Source organism: Hydra vulgaris, chromosome 07 (assembly GCF_038396675.1).
Source record: "Hydra vulgaris chromosome 07, alternate assembly HydraT2T_AEP".
Taxonomy (NCBI): Eukaryota; Metazoa; Cnidaria; class Hydrozoa; order Anthoathecata; family Hydridae; genus Hydra; species Hydra vulgaris.
The window spans coordinates 8290550-8313060 of record NC_088926.1 but is presented as its reverse complement, the minus strand read 5'-3'; the positions used below and the strand labels follow the sequence as shown (position 1 = coordinate 8313060).

The following is a 22511-nucleotide window of genomic DNA, read 5'->3' as shown; positions in this document are numbered from 1 at the left end:
CATTTCTTCATTTGCATATAAATAAGAAAATAAAGCAATTAAATATACGAACATTTTATTAATTTGAAAACATCACTGCAAGACACAAATGTTTCATGTTTACAATAAATTGGAATATTAGTACAGAGTCAAAACTAGTTATACTTTTAAAAACAATCGAGTCAATCTAAATTGGTAAAATCGATTACTTAAAATACTTTCGTCACCTCAGCTACAAGCTTTCACAAGAATATCATCTTAGAAAAAATATTTTAAAAATTAAAAAATATATCTATTGTGGCGTATGATGTTTTGGGAGATTACAATTCAGCTTTGCCATCGGATGGGGTTGTGACTTCAAGCTTCTCTTCACTTTTTATATCTTTTCCTAAATAAGACAACATATATTTTAGGAAACAAGTTAGCATGCTTCTTGTAATTGACATGACTTAAAACAAAATAAAATTGATAATTTCTAAGATAATGCTAAAAAATTATGAAAAGCTTGTAACGAAGGCTTTTGTTTAAAACGCACACGAGTAAATAATAATCTTTTATTTTACAATAGCAGCCAACATCGGATAACATCTTAGCGGATAAAAACGAACACTTGAAAATTACTGCATAAATTTTTTTTAATGCCATTTAGTCGGGATACTTGTCTATTCTAGAAATGGTAAAACAAATTTAATAAAATAACGCAATTGTGAGCGTATTTGCATGTCTAGCCATTTGGTGAAAGTTTAAATTGGGATTTTCTAATATATGTATTTTTAAATCAAAATAAATCATTAGATAATTATTTAACAGTAAAAATAATCGTTACTGCTAAGAAGTTTTTTTTTTGCTGTTTATCGATAGGATTTTCTTCGACTCCAATAATTTTTAGATAAACACACTAGATGTTTCGCATTGCTTAAAAAAGGAACCCTAATGACGATTATCCTCCCTCATTCTTATAATTAAAAAACTTGATACAAGCAAGACAAAAATTCCTGATCAATGACAATTCGCGATATCTAGAAATACCGTATAAAATTTTGTATTATTGTGTTCTATAATATTAATAATATTAAATGTTCGTCATAATCAGCATTTGTTATAGCAGATGTTGACCTCAAAAATTTTCAAAACAAAAAAAAAAACAAAAAAAAAAAACAAAAAATTTAACACTAATAGCACACTTAATTAAAAACGAATAAAAAAAGTACAAGTGACAGAATAAAAAATGTACAATGAATAAATTAAAAATAATACATTAAAATAAGTTATTCGATAGTCATTTTATAACAGAAAAAACTTTGTTCAACTAAATTAAAAAATTAATTCAAGACAAGTTTCTTGATTCGCTAATACTTTTGAATTTTAAATATACTTATGGGTTTAATATGACTTTAAAAACATCTGTTTTACATTAGACATTCAAGCCTTAGTAGACATCCATGCTACTATTAAAGCATAGAATAAAACCAAAGCAGCCAAAATATAATACCTACCGAATTTAAACAATATAACTAATGATATAAAAAACAATGCGTATATCAGAGAGCCTAATTTCAAATGTTGTTCAGAGAAAAACTTTCCTTCAAAAATATCATTTTCTAAAAGAGATTTTTCTTTTTCTCGTTTTGTTTTACCTTTTTTCTTTTCAATGCATTGACCACTGGTTTTAGATCGAGCAAAACCATGTTTACATGTGCATTTGTAAGAGCCTATACTATTAGTGCAAACTTCGGTTTTAGTATTGCATGGATTGTCCATGCATTCGTTTATATCTAAAAAAAATAAAAAAACAAAAACAAAATGTTGAACATCCTAAAAGGGATAAAACAGTATAACTTTTTGAAAACTTTATATACCATCACACTGGCCATTGATCAATGCCAAACCACTTTTACATATCAAACAATCACTTTTACCAGTGGAAGAACACTCAAGGCACGATGAATGGCAATCTAAAATTAAAAAAAATCATCTTCATAAAAACCTTTTCTAAAAACAAACAAAATTTTTTGTGTTTGTTAATTCACCTCCTCAAGGCCGTGAAGGCTACTACAGAATAATATATAATTACATACATTATATATATATATATATATATATATATATATATACACACACACACATATATACATATATTCATAAATATATATATATACATATATAATATATATATATATAAATTATATATATATATATACATATAAATATACAATATATATATATATATAAATTATATACATATATAATATATATATATATATATATATATATATATATATATAATATATATATATATATATATATATATATATATATATATATATATATATATATGTATATATATATATATATACACACACACACACATATATACATATTTCATAAATATATATACATATATAATATATATATATATATATATATAAATTATATATATATAAATATACAATATATATATATGTATAAATTATATATATATATATATATATATAAATATACAATATATATATAAATTATATACATATATATATATACAATATATATATATATATATATATATATATATATATATATATATATATATATATATATATATATATATATATATATATATATATATATATATATATATATATATATATATATATATATATATATAACCCTCGGAATTAGGAAAAATGAGGTCGGCAATAATTTGCCGACTTCAATCTTTTTGAGGTTGGCATCAGGTCGACAATAATTATTTGATACAAAGGTGTGACCATAAAACAGAGAAAGGAGGTCGGTAATCTTTTGCCGACCTCAAACACTTTCAGGTCGGCATTGCCGAATGCTGACCCTAATTCCGAAGGTTGTATATATACAAGTATATATATATATATATATATATATATATATATATATATATATATATATATATATATATATTTATATATATACACATATATCTATCTATCTATCTATCTATCTATCTATCTATCTATCTATCTATCTATCTATCTATATATATATATATATATATATATATATATATATATATATATATATATATATATATATATATATATATATATATATATATAAACATATATAACCCTAGGAATTTAAAAAATGAGATCGGCGATAATTTTCCGACTTCAATTTTTTAGAGGTCAGAAAAAAAAAAGATACCTTGGTCTTACCATAAAATATAGAAACAATGTCGGGAGTTTTTTTGGCGACCTTAAACACTTAAAGGTTGGCAGTTAGGTTGACATTTGTCAATGCCGACCCTAATTCCAAGGGTTGCATATAACAACAAAAAACATATTGATAGCTTTACTTAAAACTTGCGTTAACAAAAAAAGCTAAAACAAAAAGTAAAAAATATAAAAATTCAAAAAAAACTTAAATAATAATACTTTCACAACTGTCTGGGCCATCTCTGTTAACACATATTTGACCAGATGAGCATTTAACTTTCTTTTCTAAACATTCATTGATATCAACACATCCATTTCCTTCTGACAACATATATCCTTCAGTACAAGCATTACATGACTGAGGTCCAGCTGTTGAACAGCCATTACTACATGCTTGGTGACATGGTTCACATACATAAGATCCTGGGTTATTAATACAGTAGGTACCAATAGGACAAATAGCTTCTTGATCACACTCATTAATATCTAAGAGATTTAAAAATCAATTATTTTAAAAATTAATAATATTCAAATTTACGCAGTTATTAACCCACATTTGTTCATGAAAACCGATAAACATATTAGCTAAAATTGGTGCTAAAGGAGAACCCATTGCAACGCCATCTAATTGATCATAAAATTTTCTGTTAAATAAGAAATGAGAACCTGACGTTGAAATTTGAAGTTATTTTTTGAAATGAGTTTTAGAAAAATATTCTGAGCGAGTTTCATCTTTAAAAAACAATTCTGTTGCTATATTTATAGTTTCATTAAGTGGAATGTTATAAATACTGTTGATAATACTAATATAAGATATTTTAAGCTTCCATTTATTGGATTTTACTCAAACTTCACTAAAACTAAAATTGATAAAATTATTAAAAAGTATTGTAAAAATGTAATAATCAAATTTATATTCACAACGATAAATTAAAAAACAATTTTTGCATAAAAGATCCACTTCCTAAGATGCTTAAATCTAACGTTGTCTAAAAATTTTCTTGTGCTGGCTGTAACGCCAGTTATATTGGAGAAACCTCCAGACATTTGACAACATGGATAAATGAGCACCTTATGAGTGACAAGCAATCTCATATTTTTAAACATTTAAATTCATCCAATCATTGTAAAACACTAACTAATTATGATTGCTTTCAGATTTTAGATACTACCATTAACAAATTAAAAATAAAAGAAGCACTTCATATTAAATGGGAAAATCCTTCTTTAAATAAACAAACATCTCATTATATTATAAATTTATCTATCTAACTTACTATATTATTTTTATTATTAATATTTTAATATTAGGAAGTTTATTTTGTCATAATTGGTAATATAATTTTTAATTGGTTTGTAACAAGTTTATTTGTCCGTTAATTTTTTCTCTATATTGTCTTCAGGTTTAAATTTATTTACCAGAGTTTTAATTGTAAATTAAATCTTTGGAAAATGTAGTATGACTACGAAACATGTCAAGAATAAAAAATAGTGAGATTTTTATTAAATTTTTTACAAATTTATTGCTAATGCAATGTTCGAAAAAAAAAAAAAAAATATATATATATATATATATGTATATATATATTCTTTCCACATCAGTTTACCACAAAAAAACATATACTGATCTTTTACAAAAATTTTCCAGTTTTGTTCCCTATTTTTATAAAATTAGTCTTATACGTTGTTTAATTGATAGAACGTATAAAATCATAACACATGGTTAGGATTTGATAAGGACATAAAAAAATCTATCTAATGTTTTAAAAAATAATCAATATCCACCTAAAATAATTGACACTGAAATTAAATTATTTGTTGATAAAAAGTTAAATCAATCTGTGATAAATAGTATTGATAACCATAATATATTATAAGCTTTCATTTATAGGTTTTTGCTCAAATTTTACTAAATCTAAAGTTAATAAAATCATTGAAAAATATTGTAAAGATATATATAATATCTTTACAATATTTTACAAATATAAATATTTGTAAATATGTATAAAAGATCCACTTCCTAAGCAAATCCAATGTTGTTTACAAATTTTCTTGTGCTGGATGTAATGCTAGTTATATCGGAGAAACCTCCAGACACTTAACAACAAGGATTCATGAGCATCTTACAAGTGACAAACAATCTAATGTTTATAAGCATTTAATTTCATCTGTTAATTGTAAAAATATAAGTAACTGTAATTGTTTTAAAATTTTGGATACTGCTTCTAACAAAAACAAATTGAAAATTAAAGCACTCCATATTAAATGGGAAAAACCATCTTCAAATAAAAAAACTGTTCATTATAATATAAATTGGTCTATCTAGTTTTTTATTTTTTTATTTTATTGTTTTTTATTTACTTATAATTTCAATTTTATTTTTTTGCTATTTACAGTATCATATTTGTATTATAATTTTTATTGGTTTGTAACGATTCTATTTGTCTGTTTCTATTTCTCTGTAATGTCTACAAATTTTGATTTTATATTCATATTCAGAGTTTTAAATTGTAATTTTATCTTTTGAAAATGTAGTATGTTAACTACAAAACATGTCAAGATTAAAAAACATCGTGTTTTTCTTTAAAATATGTTCATATATATATATATATATATATATATATATATATATATATATATATATATATATATATATATATATATATATATATATATATATATATATATATGATGACCACATGGGTAAAACCACAGACGTCCACTTTTTGAAAATTTCAAGTTTTATATATTTTTATGATATTTTAGAACTAAGCTATTTTAATTTAAAAATTCATAACAAAAAAACTATGTTTTAAGGTTCTATGGTCATTTACTGGGTAAAAAACACACTCGTCGAAGTTATTTATAACTAAACTAGTGCTAATAAAAGCAAAAGTCACATGATTAACTTTTATCCTTAAGAAAAATACATCGGATGAAGTAAACAACATTATGTTCAAATTTTTTCTTTATAATGACAATAATTTTCTCTTGAATTATTTCAACTTTTGTTTTAATTTATTAGGTGTACCTTCTGTATCCTAACAAAGTAAAAAATAGACTCAATAATATTCTAATTCTGATACTGGTAACAATATATTACAAAAAAAAAAAGAATGTTTTGGATGTATTGCTCCAGCTTCATCATAGAAAAGCTTGAATGTTTAATTAAAGGAAAAGAACTACATGCCTTCTAACTCGTCACCCTTTTAATTGTGAAGTAATTAGCTTGGAATTCCCAACAAAAAAAATGCCTAAATGTTTGAAATCAATATGTATACTATTCTAGGAAACTGCTGTTTTATTTTTTAAACACTAATATACTTTCAACTCAAAAAATAAATTTTTTTTGCTATGACAAAATTGTTGGAAACAGATGTTCTGATGATGTATGTTCTATGCTGCATGATTTTAAATGATCAATTATGTGCTAGGACTAAAATGTCATAAAAATATAATTTTAATTAAAAATATTATTAATAAACATATATCCAATGTCACTAAACACTAAATTTCATTTTTCTTAAAATGAGAAAAATGTGACCTCAGTGGTTTTACCTGTATAGTCTAAATATATATATATATATATATATATATATATATATATATATATATATATATATATATATATATATATATATATATATATATATATATATATATTGTGTGTATATAAAGCTTAAGATTTTTAAAACTTTAGTCATTACTACCTTCACAGGCTTTGGTGAGTTCCACCCTTGTCCACCCATTTGAGCAATTAGTACAGGATAACCTTCCAGTTCCTGTGCACCCATCTTTACATGCAGGATCACAATCTGTAAACAATTTTTACCAAAATAGGAATAAAAAATTCAAAAACGATGTTGATTTATTTGAAATAATAGTTGAACTTACGATGACATCTAAATGAGCCTTCAGTGTTAAAACAAAATTCACCAACTTTGCATATGTCTTTTTTTTCACATTCATCAATATCTACATTAAAGGAAAATCTTTTACATATACATATTGAGGGAAAATCATTTATACAATAAAAAATACTATATAAAAACTAAATTTAGATTATTTCTAAAAAGTATTGCAGTGTAAAAAATTATAAATTATAAAATTCTTTAATGCAAAAATAAGTTGATATATATAAATCTATATTATCGTATACAAATATATAGAAACCTATTTAAATTTCGATATATATTCAAAATTAATATATTTAAAAAATCGTTCACACCAATGCATCTTTTTTCATCATCCATAATGTAACCATCAGCACAGTTTTCACATTCTTGGTTTGTTGATCCATTACAAGACTTGCAAGATTTGTGGCATTCTTTAAAATTAAATATAAAAAATCAAAGTAAAAAGCCAGAAAGGATTTTAATTAATAATAGTAGCAAAATGTCAACTCTGATGACTCATTTTGCTATTATTATTATAGGTACTTAACGCCCTTAGAAAAGAAAAAATATTTATAGAATATCACTTGAAATTGAAAAGTCCTTGATATTGGAAGATATTTTAATTTAAAAATAAAAATAGTTCCAACAAAATTAAAACCTTGGATGAAAAAGTGAAGATGGCAAATAACTATCTCAGACATTTCATAGAAAAATTATCTAGAAAAATAAATAATGGATTCAACATATACAATTACATGGAATTGAAGATTTTGTAGTTTTTGAATTGCATGCATTATTATTATGTATTATAATTACTATTGATACTGTTGTTGTTATTATTATCATTATTTTTATCACTATTAATATTAATTATGAATTACAATTATGAAAGCTGAAATTTTGCAATCCTTCGCAGGTAACTTTTTGTGATTCTCTGCAAGTTAACTTTTTGCAAGTCTCTGTAGGTTAACTTTTTGCAATTTTTTGCAGAGTTGGTTAACTTTTGATACTTTAGCTAAGTGATTTTTTTGTTTGATTTTTGCATTTTGTTTGAAATTTATAATATTTTTAATTTTATCTATTTTTGAATTACTTAATTGCTTTTAAAATTTTAAGTTGCCTATGTGTGGTTTTTTGATTTAATTGATACTATTCAATTGTGTTTACATTAGATTTTATTTTTATATATTTAATGAGATCAATTCTAAGTTTTCTGGCTTCAAATGGCTTTTTAATACTTTAGGGACTATTATTTGTTATGATCTAAACTAATTTTTGTTATGATCTAAACTATGTTATTTTCATTATCACATATTATCTAATTTTAAAGATAACTTTAGGTTGCGCAATTTGTTGATTTCCTTACACTTCTTTGATTAGTTAGCATAATTCAAATTAGGATTTTATGACAAGCTATTGAAAAACTCTAGATATATTGTTGATTTATTTTTATGTTTTGATAAGACATTGCTTTCTGATTGTCATGGGTTTATTTATGCTAGAAGTACCTACTTTGGTTTTTAATAGCTTACAAAAGAATTTTTTGTATTTTTTAACATTTTTATTAACTTGCCGTCTTGTCATTTTATAACTTTGTACACACAAAACATAAATAAAAGAAATCGTTGATAAAAGTAATTAAATCAAACAAAATAAAACAAACAAAAGATGCAAAACAACAAAAAAATAAAAACAAATAAAAGAAGTCATTATAAAAAGTATATAAAACATACTTTAATTACAATACTTTAGCGTAAATAAAAGAAATATATTCTTTAAAATTTTTTTAAATGAATTATTTTTCTATCGTTGACTAAAAAATATTGAAGTAAATGAGGAATAAGTATAGAAATGATTGGTGGGGAATAGATAAGTATAGAAATGGTCAGTTTGTTGAAGTCTGTATTTTACGGGTCTGGACAGCTATATATAACATAAAAATAGCATAAAGAGGATAAATAATTATAATTTTGTTACTTTTGCAATCAAGCCCATCTTTATAATAGTTGTCTTTACAATCTTCACATTCAGGTCCAGTGTACTCTGTGTTGCATTCACATTCACCAGTACCACCTTGAGTTCCTGATCCCTAAAAATGAACCATGTTACATTAAAAAAATATTTATATAAGTAAAAATAAATAGACAAAAAAAAAGAAAAAACTGTTGTTTTAATTTTTGTCTTAAAGTCACGGTAGTAAAGTTTGCTTGGTTTATTATAAGTCACTGCTGCGAATATTATTGTTTGATTTTGAAAGTTTCATTTGTAGAAATTTTAAAAGAATTGCAGCCTTACATTGTACATTTAGCATTGTGGTTTTTTTCCCCCAGTTCATCTTCCACGGTGATCTCAGATCGAGTCATTCACTTTTATAAATTTTTATAAATGTTTTTTAACTATTTTTTGTTGAAAGTTATTATTATTGTTGTATATTGAAAGCTACGTTGATTATTATTTACATACATTGACTGATATAGGGATAGGTGCAGTGAGTGTACATACATCAACTGATTTAGGATAGACACAGTGAGTGTACATACATCGACTGATTTAGGGATAGGTGCAGTGAAGCGCACATACATCGATTAAGGGTTTGGTTTGAACATGCATTCTTTAAATAAAAGAAAAAAATCAACCAATCAGAAACCACTAATGTGACTTTAGGAAAAAAATTAAGGCAACGGTACCCTTGCGCTAGACACAGCGTAATAAAATATATATAATAAAAAATATATACATAAATCAGAACATTGATTTAGTGTCTTAGTGGCAGTTTTTTTTAAAGCCATTACTAACATGTTTATTTTTTTAATTAATAATTATATTCATATATTTAATGATTATATTCATATTTTATAATTAATAATTATATTCATATATTTAATGATTATATTCATATTTTATAATTAATAATTATATTCATATTGCCAAACAATCATTTGTTTCTCTCTAAAAGGTGAAGATTATAATTTTTTTTTTAAATACTTCGCAGATAAAACAGAAAGAGAGACATTAAATTCAAACAAGCAAATAAAATTTTTGGCTGTTATACCAGGAGAATACCTTCTTTTTACATGCAGTAATAGTTTCATGTAAATAGAAGGTTTTTCCTTTTAAATTTAAAGATACTTAGTATCTTTATATTTATATATTTTTATACTAAAAATTTTTAAAATAAAAAACAAATAAAATAAACTTTTTAAAAATAAGTAAAAATTTTGTTAAAACTTCTTTATTCATTTTACCTTGCATGTGCCTCTATTATTGCAAGGTTTACTTGCACCACCAGGGCATTCTATAAAAATAACATATAAACAGTAAAAAAATTATTAGGTTCATCAGGAAGAATGTCTTAACATCAAAAAATTCAAATTATAGAAAAATTATTTCACAGGAAGTAAGGAATTTTTATAATTACTTATGTAATAACTGTAGTTATTTTGCAACCAAGAAGTTGCATTAACTACATTAGAAAATTAAAAATCATGAAAAGAAATCTTTAGAATTAGGATAATTTTAGACTGGGCATTTGTTTTTATAATATTTTAAAAGGAACTTATTTTAATGTCTGCATTTAGAAATTAATTCAGATTTTTTCATTAATAAATTTTCTTGATCTAAATAAGTAATAATTTCAAATTTTGATCTAAATGAGTAATAAATGCAAAACTATGGCCTTTTATAATTCTTTAAATATTTTTTGTACAGCTATACCTTATTTTAATAGTGCTTCTGTTAAAAAATTTGTGCAATTTATTAGAGGGAGGAAAATGTTTACCTACTAATTTTAAAAATGCTTTTCCAATATTTGTTGAAACAAATTTTTCAATATTTGTTGAAACATTTTTTCAACAAATATTGGAAAAACATTTTTAAAATTAGTAGAAAAACATTTCCCTCACTCTAATAAATTGCACAAAATTTTTAACAGCAACACTATTAAAGTAAGCTACACCTGCACAAAAAATATTGAAAGAATTATAAAAGGCCATAATTTTGCATTGATTAATAAAAATCAATTTCTCAAAGGAAAAAATACAAAACATTGTAACTGCAAGCAAAATATTGACTGCCCTATGAATGGCAAATGCTTATCGAAAAATATTATTTACAAATGCATTGTTTCCTCACAAAACAACCCTGATAAACAATATATTGGCTTAATCGAGAGCAAATGGAAAAAATATTATGCCAACCACAAACAATCTTTTAAACATAAAAAATACTCAAAAGAGACTATGCTGTCATAATATATTTGCCAACAAAAAGAAAAAAACAATTTTAAATTAAAATGGTCTAATCTAAAAACTGCGCCTGCCTATAATAACATTTCCAAAAAAGGTATACTATGTTTACCAGAAAAATTTGAAATCATTACTCATTTAGATCAAAAAAGTTTACTGAATGAAAAACCTGAATTAATTTCTAAATGCAGACATGACTATAAGCTCCTCTTAAAAAATTATAAAAACAAATGACCAGTCTAAAATTATCCTATTTCCAAAGAATTCTTTTCATGATTTTTTAATATTTTAATGTAGTTGATGCAATGTTTTGTTGCAAAATAACTACAGCTATTAAATAATTAATTATAACAAATTCCAACTTTCTGTGAAATAATTTTTCTATAATTTGAATTTTTTGATGTTTAGACATTCTTCCTGATGAACCTACTGATGGAGAAACAAGCTGTCGAAGAAAATTAGATAAGTGTTTTTACTAATTTATTATTGCTCTGTTCTTTAAAAACATTAGGCACTCTATTAGTAAAATACACTAGCATAATATAATATAATATAATATAATATATATATATATATATATATATATATATATATATATATATATATATATATATATACACGACCCTCGGAACTAGGAAAATGAGGTCGGAAATAATTTACCGATCTCAATCTTTTTTTGGATCGGCATCAGGTCGGCAAAAATTATTTAATACAAAGGTCTAACTATAAATCATAGAAACAAGGTTGGCAATTTTTTGCCGATCTCAAATACTTTTAGGTCGGCAGTTAGGTTGGCATTGCCGAATGCCGACCCTAATTTCGAGGGTTGTATATGTGTATATATATATATATATATATATATATATATATATATATATATATATATATATATATATATATATATATATATATATATACACACACACACATATATATATACATACATACATACATACTACATACATATACACACACACACACATATATATTCTCTTGCTTGGTCGTCTTTAGTTTTGCCAAATGTAACCTTTTTTTATTTTTATCTCTTAATCTTTATTTATAACTTGATAGCATTACTAGCAATAAATTGTACAATTTTATTCATCATTAAATACTGAAAAAAAGAAAAAGAAAAAAGGTTGCCAAATATGCTGGCAAATATATTATTTATGCATTGAAAAGGCAGTGGAGCTCCCAATGTTTCATGAAAGGTAAAGATCACTGACTCCATAACAAAGAATACCGAGGTATTTGAATAAAAGATTGTTAATAGGTAGTGGTCTCTGCAGTGTTCAGAGCAAATGGGAATCTGTTTGGGTTTCTGCTGTCGGTGTGAGCTAATTTAGTGGTTATAGGATGGCATGAGTCAGCAAGGATCTTTTTAAGGATACTAATACAGATCTTGTTTAGTAACTCTTCAATGGCAAAATTATTATTGAAGCTGCTCGAATAGGTTATATCAATTCCAATGTTTAGAACATTTTTATGGAAATGCTACATCTCTTTCTTGCAGCAGGACTGCACGAAGTAAGAACAGGAACACTTTACATCAAGTGACTAATAGTGTTAGATCTATAGACTTGTAGAAGGTTGAGCTTACTGTGTCCGATTTGTTTAAGGCCTTAAAGCGTTTATGGAACTGATTTTATATTGTTGTGCACATTTGTCCATTGTTTATCTCTCATTGAACATAATTCCAATGTGTGGCTGTTGACTTTTTCAAGCTCAGTATTGTTGAGTACGAGAGAAGGCATAACTTGAATTTTTGAACACCTAGGATTAATTCTAATGGCTTTACATTTAGAGCTATTAAATTTCATTCCATTGACAACAGACCATAGAGCAACACTATCTACAATGGATTGAGGTAAGTTGACAGGAACTTTATCGTAGATTATATAAGCTAGGATGTTGTCAACATATTTTTGGATAATGGCTTTAGGCAGGAGATTATGGATATTATTCAGGTGGGCGTTAATGTCAGAAATAAAGAGAATAAACAAAATTGAACCAAGAACACTACTATGAAGTACTCAGGTTTCAATACATTTCCAGTCAGTGGTGAGATCATTTGTTTTAATTCTTTGCCGATGGTTAGATAAGTAAGCTGTGATCCAGGAAGTAAGCCAGCTAGGTAGAATATTCATTAGCATTGTCATGACTGATAATGTCACAACTTTAGCATTGTCATGACTGACAATGTCAAATGCTTTTGGAAAAACAAAGAATATTGCAAAAATTGATTTGTTACTATCTTTAACATGACTCCAGTTCTCCATAATATGAATAACAGCATCCATTTGTACATCCTGGAAGGAAATGGAACTGTTTGTTTGAGACCCACAGTGCTTGGTTTAAAAACTTCAAAAAAGTTTAAAAACTTCAAAAAAGAAACTTTTCTTTTTTAAAACTGATAGTTTACCTGCCCAACCCAAAACTCTCAGTCAACACAGCAGCGCTCTTTGCATGTTCAACTTATTTGTTAATCAATGAATGTAAACAGTAAAAAAATAAAAATTAAAGTGTTCAAAATGTTTTTTTTTTAATTAAAAAAATAAAAAGCATTCCAGTCTTAGTTGCATTTGTGGTTTTTTAAAAAACAATAAAATTTAATTAGTTTCCTCAATTAAATTTAATGCTTTTTACATTAAGTGTACTTAATGTCACTTTGATTTTACTTAATGTCACATGCAAAGAGTTAATGAAAGTCATTTTTTACTACAAACGATAAATTTAGATGTCAAACTATAGGAATATATATATATATATATATATATATATATATATATATATATATATATATATATATATATATATATATATATATATATAAACAAATGGAAAAGAACTGCCCTAAGTTTGATTTGTGTTTTATTCTTAAAAATTTAAGTAAAGGAATAAATTAAAAAAAAACTTAATTAACTTTTAAAAACCACAAAAACATATTACTATTCTAGTAAGCATTTTATTTTAAAGTGCAACAACTTTCTTTTTAGGTACAACAACTACAAAAATTCCTCAAGACAGGTTACCTATGTTATATATATTTTGGTTTGGCATTTGATCCCATCCGGAGCTAATTGAGATTAACTTGTTTATAAATAAATATTTATAAGATATAAGAAAAAATCTATCATTTATCTTTATAAGTGGTTTTTCTTAGCAGTCCTATTCTCTACTGATTTTAAAAGTTTATAATACTGTATTATTTAATTCATGTAGCTGTAAACAAACAAATTCCAAATACATGCAATTTACTTTTATAATTTTATGTTTTAGTAATGGGTTATATATACAGTATTGGACAAAACATTTGCAACCAACATCGAACAATGCTAAAAAGTGTTCCTAATTTTACATGTCTCAAAAACGAAACGAACTATACTACCACAGCAAACAGTTCAGGAGTCTGGAGTCATAGCATGCCATGACATGAGCAATCAGCTGACAGGTGACAGCACACAGCCAGAATTTCGTTGACAAGTGTCATTTTGCAGCGGACAAAACAAGTGCAACTTTTTTGGTTTGTTTCATTTTCTTAAGTCTGGTCCGTGTCAACGTCACGGAAGTTTTTTAATAATTAAAAGAAGTATCCAGAAGTTTCCAGAAGCATGCAGAAGCTTCCAGAAGTTTCCAGAAGAAGCATCTGGAAGCATCCAGTAGCATCTAGAAATATCCAGAAACATTCAGAAGCATCCAGACGCATCCAGAAGCTTCCAGAAGCATCAAAAAGAAGCATCTAGAATCTTCCAGAACAGCTTCATTTTACTATATAAGAGACATGTAAATCGACATGTAATTCAGTCAGTATATGGAAGTCAATTAGTCAGTATAATCAAGACAGTTTATCGAAGTGAGTTTTATCAAAGTGTTTTATCGAAGAACATCAATACAAGAAATAAAATACAACAAGTGTTTCATTACATCAATACAGTCCACATCCAATCAAGACGTTGTGTTCCTCAGAGCATTATTGTATCACCACAAGGTAAATGTAACACAGTCAGCCTTGAGAAGCGTGATTATTTATTTATATTATTTTTATGACTTCAAGTGCAAAAATGGCTCCCAACAGTCTTGGATTGGAACTAAGAAAGAAAATTATTGGCGATTACGTAAGTGGAATGTCACAAAAAAGTGTTCGTGATAAATATCACAAGAAAAAATGGACCGTATCAAGACTATGTTCCAAATATCGTTCTACGGAGAAGTTTGCAGCAGATAACAAAAGTGGAAGAACGCGTTCCACCACTTCTAGAGAGGATTCTATGATCTTCAGATCCATCAAGAAGGATCCCTGGATATCATCAGTTGAGATACAAAAGCAATCAGAGCTGCCTGTATCGGACCGAACAATCAGACAACGTGCTGTTGACGCTGGATTGTTTTCTCGACGCCCTACAAAGAAACCACTGATTTCACTAAAAAACCAGAAGAAAAGACTCCTGTTTGCTACATCTCATATTGACTGGAATGTGCAGAAATGGTGAACTGTCCTGTTTAGTGATGAATCGAAGTTCAACATCATTGGGAGCGATGGCATTTGCCGTGTACGTCGACCGGCCAGAAAACGCCTCGATTTACGTTACTGCCACAAGACCGTGAAGCATGGTGGAGGCAATGTAATGGTCCGGGGGTGTTTTTCTGCTATTGGTCTAGGTCCAATACATCGAAACAATGGAATAATGGATCATTTCATGTATAAAAATATCCTGAAAGATGTTATGTTACCTCATGCTGAATGGAATATGCCAATAAAATGGGTTTTTCAGCAAGACAACGATCCGAAACACACTGCAAAAGTAGTCAAGCAGTGTTTTCAAGACAACCACCTATCGGTGATGGATTGGCCGCCTCAATCTCCGGATCTCAACCCTATCGAGAACCTGTTGGAGATCGACAACCGCAGAATTATTCGTGAAGGTGTTCGTTATAAGGATCAACTGTTTGAACAAATCCAAAAGGCCTCGGAAGCGATTCCACAAAGTTTCATTGATCACCTGATCGAATCTATGCCTCGAAGATGCAAGGCTGTGATCGACAACAAAGGATTCGCCACGAAATATTGATAGCGAAATACAGTTTGGTCAACATTTTGTCGAGTTGCACTTGCTTTGTCCAGAAGGAAATCAACTTTTTTTAATACTTTTGATTAACTTATTAATTTTCGTGTGCAAATAATGAACTTTGTGATGAATAAAACTTAAAGAACTTTGTCTCTAAACAGTTATATAGTTATTTCTCTAAATAGAAAAAAGAAAGCACTTTTATATAAAGAAACTAAATTAGCATTATTTGGTTGCACTCGTTTTGTCCGATACTGTATATTTGTTTTTTTTGGCATTCCAAATTGATGTTTCTACATTTCCTGCATTAAAAAATTAAGTGCAAAAAAAAAGCAAAGAAAAAAACAAAACAAAAGAACAAAGCATAACAAAAAATTACAGCACCTAATAAACAAATTAATAAACTAATCTTTTTTTGTGTGTGTGTAAATCTTTCAGTTTTCAGACAAAAGAAGTCCTACTTTAATGTCTTTTGGTTGGTATCCACACCAAGCCGATCATGTTCAGATTTTTACACCTACCTATTGTTAGTGAGTTACGTTCTGTCAAAAAAACTAAGCTCAATCAGCTTAGCTTCATAGTTATTTGATAATTTTTAAAATATTTGTATAAGCGAAAACAAAAATCTATTTTTAATTTTTTTTTTTTTTACAATAGTTTATTGAAATGACTTTAAAAACAAGAAAATTGTTGTAACTTTTTATATTTAAACCATATAATAAAAAACAGCTTTTATATTATACATTTTTGGTATTTTTTATGATAGAATTGCTTAATTATCTACCAAATATTAATTCACTATTTAATAAAAACATTGATTTATCTATTGATGGTTTGTATAATTATTAAATATTGTGCAACATTTAATATTAAAACAAGGTTTATCAATTATAAATGATAATGGGATATTATTTATATTTAATTCATCTTCATTTTCTTTAAACACCTCTAAAAATAAACAAGATAAATGATATAAAAACTTTGCAGTAGAGTATTTAATAGCCAATCTTTTTGCGATTGTGACTTTGCTCCTAAATTTTTGCCAACAAAAATAGCATTAAATGAGGCTCATATCTGTTGGAAATATTTCTGAACTTTTAACTTTTAAACCAAAATAACAAGCAATTAAACTTTGATCAAGAGCAACCTTTAACCAAAATAGATAAACTGCAAGAGCTTGTTCTTTCGAATGTTTGAAAGAGTTTTTATTATTTTTAATTCACTTCAAAATCTATCCTTTGTATAACCTGTATTTTGGAAACCAAACTCAATTGTTATGTTATTTATATTGTTAAATTATGCAAATATAGATGCTGTTTTTGATTCTCTTGACCCAAAAATTTGAAATAAACCTTGTATCATTGTTTTATTTAAGTTTATAGAGTTTTTTAGAACCAATATATTATCTTAAAATTCATCTTTAAGCCACTTACTACCTTTCAAATGAAACTGACAACACCAAACATTGATTATCCCTTCATTTTTTATTTTCCTAGTTAAAGACAAATCAGATTCACATTTACAAACAAAAAAGAAAAAATGTGAATTTTATTTTCTATCAGTTTCTATATTGACCGAATTTTTTTCAACAGATTGATCTTAATAATCATTGTAATTGATATCATAACCATAATTGTACTCATAAATGTGGAATTTAACCGAATCTCCACAATTGTATATTAAAAAGTTAAATAAACAGGTAATGAAATATAAAGAACTGATAAAAGCTTTAATTGAAATTTAATTTATTCTATGTAAGGTTTTCAAATAAAAAATGTTAATTTAATTATGCAACAGAGCTAAAGTTTTTTAAATTTTGTTAAATTGATTATTTTTTGCAAAAACAGTACATCAAATCAACATATTTGCAATACTTTTTCAAATTTAACTTTTTAAAAATATATAAAAAAATTAAAAAATTTATTAAAAAAATAATTTTTTGGGTTTAATTATTTTTAGTTGTAAAAAGTAGATTTACGTTGTTTTCTAACATCCTCGAACGTAATTATATGTTTTAGACAAAAAACAAAACAAAAATAAAAAACACCATATTCCTGAAGGCTAAAATCCATGTAAGTTGAACATAAATAAAAAAAACTTTTATGAAATTTTTGAAACTTGTTACTATTTTTTTATATAAAAAACATTTAATGAGAGAAGAAATTACTATTTCATATTTTATATACACATACTCTATATGAAATACAAATTTTTGGGAACTATTATTAATATTATCTTATAATCAAATATATGAAAACAAGATACCTTTACAATTTTTTCCATATTTTCCAATTGGGCAACATGCTAAAAATAAATGTGTGTGTATATAAATTTAATATATATATATATATATATATATATATATATATATATATATATATATATATATATATATATATATATATATATATATATATATATATATATATATATATAAATTTAATATATATATATATATATATATATATATATATATATATATATATATATATATATATATATATACATATACATATATATAAAAGGAGCAGTTTATTAAAAAAATTTAAGATTTGTCTTTTAAAAAATTTGTCGAAATGGAATTGTAAATTTGTTGATTGAATATAAAAAAACATATATTAAAAGTAACAATCAACAACCAATTACTAAAAATTTAGTAATTGTTACTTTTCATATATGCTTTTTAATATTCAATCAACAAATATAAAATATAAGTATAATAATATTGTATATAAAAAAAAAAGTCAAAAGGTAAAATCATTTTTCTGCATTATATATATATTGTTTTGCTTATAAATTTACCTTTTAGTTTTTCAATACATAAAAATGTTTCCAAAGAAGATAGCTCTGTATGCCTTTAAAGAAAAATTTTTTATTTTTTTATGTTACATTTTACATAATAATGTTAAAAACTAAAAACTGTTAACTTTTGGGACATTTACTTTTAAAAACTATCCTCTGTTTTTTAAACATTTTATAATTGTTAAAATAATTAAAAAAAAAGACTTCTTAAAAGGTCTAAGTTTAATTTAAAAGTTAGAGAAATGCAGGAAGAGAGAGGATTAGAGAGACTGTAGAAAAATTAAATTATGAACTTACTTGTTAAACCAGAAACTTTCTAATAATTCTTCATTTTCTTCAACCATTGCGTGACAGGTAGACTGGAAAATTCATGTTTAAAAACAACAAATAAAATCTCAACGAATGTTATGCTGTCTACATTATTTGGTATCAGTCTAATTTTATAGCAACAGCCAACATGGTGCTTGAGTTTCAGTGAGAGTTATTCTAACATCATTTCATTGAAAGATCATTAAAAGAACTCTTAAAAAGTATGCTATAAAATTGGATGATTATACCAACCTCTTTACTGACATCATTACAAACACTTTCCAAAATTTCTAATAATCTTGTTTCACTGTAAAGATATATAAAAAACAAATTTTTATTAAAAAAAAACAAAAAAACATTTATATAAAACTGTTTTTAGTTTGTTTTATTAAAATATATGTTTGTGCATGTGAGAGTAAGAAGACTATACATGCCTGTGTACGTATGTATATATGAATGTGCATATGTGTTTTGATAATGTGCATGTAAGAACCGTAAGAAGTTTGAGGTTTTAACTTTCAGATTAAATTAGTTTTCATAAACCCTATACATAAAAAAAAAAATCCAAAACATGGGTGTTATTTTTTTAAGCTATTTTGCTGATTTGACATTAAATAATGTGAAAGTCAATTAAGTATATAGAAAAACAAGAGAAAAGTAAAAATAGAAAAACATAAAGAAATATCTAATAAAGTAAGTGAAAGAACAAAGTTTAGAGACACATAAAATGACAGCTATTTATTGTTGAATTCGATAAAACTGTTAAGTTAACAACACAAGGTTATATAAACTATATACAAAGCTTCATCTGATGAGCATTTGCTAATTAGTGTAATGCTAAATTTAGAGAACAAAAACAATGCAGTGCTCAGAGTTATAAAGTGAATGGTTAGGAAAAATAGAGACGTTGCTTAAGTAGGCCATATTAAAGGACTAGATATAAATCTACTTTAAAAAAAGTTAAAGCTCCATTTTGAAAAATTAATAAATAAAGATCTTAAATGGAATAAGGGTTTATTTGCAGTGAATGAGGTTAGTTAACAAGCAAAACTGAAAACTTTTAGTAAAGTGAATACAGCTATCCAGAAAGCTCGGATAGGGAAGATTGTTGGTCCTGGTTTATTGGCTAGGATGTCAGACTTCAAAGGATGTGAGAGTTTAGTAGATGCCAGATCATTGCAATGCATAAGTACATGAAGATAAAATGGCAAATGATACAAAAAAAAGTCAAATGCAGATTAATTGGTATATCAGTAATATGTATATCGATAATATGAATCAAAGGACGCAATTTTCTAATACGTTTTCTTCACTTTAATTATTAAAACATGTGCTTTAAGTTTTCAAAAAAAAAAGAAAAAATAGTGAAGCTTAAGGAAAAAAGCAACTGCTTTCCCAACCCACTCTTAGACGATATACCAGAACTCCTTGCATGCTCTGTTTATTTAGTCAGTCAATGTATGTACTCAAACCCCGCATCTACCTACTTCAGTATGATGTCATTAGTGTGTATCTAATGTTGTATTCATATATATGTACATACTAGCATGTATATATATATATATATATATATATATATATATATATATATATATATATATATATATATATATATATATATATATACAAACCTTCTTGCATAACTTTTCAGATTTTCTTCTTCCCAAGCAGTATCACCACCTCCAAAATGATTTTTTGCAGTCTTTTCCATGCCCTTTTAAAGAAAAAGAAATGATATAAAGATTTTTATTCTAAGATCTTAATTAAGTGTACCTATCATTAAATAACTCAATCAATAAATGTATACTTTAATGTGTGTATAAAATAGATAAAAACAAAAATAAAAATTTAAGTAAAATAATAAAAAATACAAAATGAAAAAAATTGAACAAAATTGGTCATTATATCAAAAATTTATTAATCTATAAATGTGTGTTTCTCTAATTTTTTATAATTAAAATTAATAAGGTTTTTTTTTTTTTTTTTGTCGATATAAGGCTATATTGCGACAAAAATTGTGAAGACCATAAAGCATTTAAAAAATTAAAATTAATCAATTAACCTAAACGAGTTAGTTGATTTATTGATTTTTAAAACTTTTATATTATGTGATTTAAACAGTGTTTTAGATTAATTTTACAAAACGCAAGGGGATATTGGTATATATATATATATATATATATATATATATATATATATATATATATATATATATATATATATATATATATATATATATATACTTCCATAAAATTTATCACTTTTTATTAAATAAAAACATTTCAATTGAACTATCAAATATGAAAGAAGAAACTGATAATGAAATAAAGGCTAATAGTTATACAGAATTTATTAGAAAAAAATATAAATATGCAAGAAAAAATTTATCAAATGAATAATAAAATGAATAACAACTATCATTCTATTCATAATAACTGGTTAAGGAATTCTAAATATATAGATACAGTAAAAGAATAGAATCAAGAGTGGAAAACATGTGTAGTACAAATACCATGAGTATATAAAAGCAAATGCCAAAAAAAATATAGCAAATTAAAAAAAGGAAAAGAAATAAAAAAAGCATAGTTGTTAAGAAAACTTCCTAATGACCTTCCTAATGATATATAACAATCTAGTATTTGATCAATTTAAAAATTTTATGTTACGTATCTATTATTTATTTTTAAATCAAAATATTTTACTTAATTTTAAACCAGGAAGAGCAGATTTAAAATTACCAAATTAAAGTTCTTGACTAAATCTCTGCACGTTTGACAAGTTGTTTCAACACGACTTTTTCCTGTAACTAAGTGCGCTTTAATAACAATCCAAAATACGAAGAAAGTTTTACAGAATACTTTTAGATTAAAACAGGAGATCTTTAAATAAGCCATCTTCGTTAAAAACTTATCAAAAACTAAAATTAGTGAACGAAATTCAAATCTTCCAGAACATGGAAATGCAATTGCAGATTGTTTACATCGTTGACTCGATTACCTGTTAGATATTCTAAATACTTCTTTTAACTTA

General features: G+C 25.3%; 1 protein-coding gene across 2 annotated transcripts; it reads right to left on the bottom strand.

The window, feature by feature from the left end:
• Positions 1-38: 38 nt before the first annotated feature.
• On the bottom strand, positions 39-22487 carry LOC100197174 (cysteine-rich with EGF-like domain protein 2-B). 2 transcript variants are annotated; one of them, XM_065800957.1, is made up of 15 exons: positions 22220-22487; positions 21113-21195; positions 19734-19788; positions 19470-19531; positions 19173-19225; positions 18636-18674; positions 10306-10355; positions 9038-9149; positions 7393-7491; positions 7059-7139; positions 6875-6979; positions 3384-3650; positions 1839-1934; positions 1617-1754; positions 39-367 (listed from the first exon to the last, which is right to left on the bottom strand). In XM_065800957.1, exons 1-15 carry the CDS (start codon positions 22373-22375, stop codon positions 300-302), a joined length of 1464 nt encoding a protein of 487 aa, XP_065657029.1. In that variant the 5' UTR covers positions 22376-22487; the 3' UTR covers positions 39-299. The 2 variants fall into 2 exon arrangements, with proteins under 2 accessions (XP_065657029.1, XP_065657030.1); XM_065800958.1 differs by lacking the exon at positions 22220-22487 and having other exon boundaries at positions 19470-19658; positions 21113-21193.
• Positions 22488-22511: the final 24 nt, after the last annotated feature.